Here is a 1,984-nt window from a genome sequence, read left to right as displayed (position 1 = left end):
TATAAACCTCTGGAACGTCTGAGCAGCGTTTCGCAATCCGAACGGCATGCGAACATACTCGAAAAGTCCGAATGGTGTCACAATTGCAGTCTTCGGGATGTCCGCTGGCTCGACCGGAATCTGGTGGTAGGCCTTTACCAAGTCTATTTTGCTGAATATCACCGCTCCCGCGAGGTTGGCAGAGAAGTCGTGAATGTGAGGGAGGGGATAGCGATCAGGTATGGTGCGCGCGTTGAGGGCTCGATAGTCACCACAGGGGCGCCAATCCCCTGGATCACGCTTTGGGACCATGTGGAGAGCTGACGACCAACTGCTCGACGAAGGGCGGATGATGCCCAGTTGCAGCATGTGGTCGAATTCTCTTTTCGCGATGGCAAGGCGGTCCCCAGCGAGGCGCCTGGGTCGGCAAAATACTGGAGGGCCAGTAGTGACAACATGATGCGTGACGTTGTGACGTACAGGCAGCTCAAGGTTGGAAGGCTTCGTGATGGCCGGAAAGTCTGCTAGAATTGAGGCGAACATAGATGCCGGTATCTGTGGCGCCGTTCCAGTGGTATATGTTGGAGGTGCGAGGATGCCTTGTATGGACATCCTGGTCGTTGTGTCGACGAGTCGACGTGCCCGGAGGTCAACGCTGAGGGCGAAGTGGGTCAGAAAATCAGCACCCAATATGGCCATGCGTACATCTGCAACAACGAATACCCATCGGAAGGTGCGTCGGAGACCCAAATCGATGGTGAGAGAGCGCTGACCATATGTATTGATGGCAGAGTTGTTGGCTGCTTGAAGGGGAGCAGTCTGCGGAGAGCGCTGCCGGTCGAGTCGTGTGGCAGGAACGACACTGACCTCTGCACCTGTGTCCACGAGAAATCGATGTCCGGCAATCCTGTCAGTGACGTAGAACAGGCGGCTTGTCGTATGGCAAGAGTCACTGGCCGCCATCAGTGGCTCTGCGGTATGTTTCCCTGCCAGCTGCAAGGAGGACGACACTGACGCGCGCTGGCACCGAAGTTGCTGTGATACCAGCAGTAGACGCGTCGACGAGGACCGGAACGGGAGCTAGACCTTGGAGACAATCTGGGACGGTAATCGCGGTCTCGTCGACGGGGGTGAGACGGTGGCCGTAGGGCATTAACAGTCTCGGCGAGGTCGTCGATCAGTTGCTCCAGGCGAGACTGCCGGTCCTCGAGTTGCGACAACGGAACGCTAGATGCAGTAGCCACAGTACCTCCTACTGCATAGTCAGCGACGCGATCGGCCTGCTCCGCCAGCTTGTCGAGGGGCAGGTCGTCAGGTGCGGCAGCCAAGGCAAGGACTACATTCTGCGGCAGGCGCTGGAAAAACAGTTCTCGCAGCAGCGGGCTGTTTACATCCAACTTACAGCCACTGAGAAGCTGCTGCATGCGACGTAGCAGTTCTGACGGTCGCCGGTCGCCGAGCTCCTCTTCGTTGAGAAGCTGCTGGAGACGCCTGCGCACAGACACAGACTTGCGTTGCAGCACCGTCGTTTTAAAGTGGTCATAAGGTGTGGTTTCATGGGGCGTGCACACAAGGTCGTGAAACTCTGCAACCACTTCCGTTGAGAGCGCGGAGACAGCGTGGCGATACTTCGCTTGTTGCGAGGTAATGCGCCGAAGGGCAAAGATGGCCTCCACGTGCGTGAACCAGGCTGCAGGATTCTGGGGCCAAAACGACGGCAGGTGAATCTGCACCGTGGCGATGCCCTCTGCGCCGATCGTCGGTCTGTCGCTTGTGGTCCCGTCCATGATGTAGTGCTCGCCCTGCGATCACGTCCGTGTCACCACGTTATAGGGACTGAGGTTAGGTCCACTATAACAATGCGTGTGGCGGCGAGCGTAAAAACCAGGGAACCGTTCAGACCGATGGCAGGAGCAGAAGAAGACTATTCTTTATTCTTCGTTTTCTTTTCCTCGCAGCCCGCAGCACGAGGAACGAGGAGCGTGCGCATGCACATGCGCCTGTG

At 57.5% G+C, this 1,984-nt stretch overlaps 1 protein-coding gene across 1 annotated transcript; it reads right to left on the bottom strand.

The window, feature by feature from the left end:
* Window positions 1-941: 941 nt before the first annotated feature.
* LOC119382207 (uncharacterized) lies at window positions 942-1,766 on the bottom strand. The gene has a single exon (XM_037649923.1). The coding sequence runs from the start codon at window positions 1,764-1,766 to the stop codon at window positions 942-944; it is 825 nt and encodes a 274-aa protein (XP_037505851.1).
* Window positions 1,767-1,984: the final 218 nt, after the last annotated feature.

This window comes from Rhipicephalus sanguineus, chromosome 2, assembly GCF_013339695.2.
Source record: "Rhipicephalus sanguineus isolate Rsan-2018 chromosome 2, BIME_Rsan_1.4, whole genome shotgun sequence".
In the NCBI taxonomy this organism is placed as follows: Eukaryota; Metazoa; Arthropoda; class Arachnida; order Ixodida; family Ixodidae; genus Rhipicephalus; species Rhipicephalus sanguineus.
This window is presented reverse-complemented; position numbering and strand designations above follow the sequence as displayed.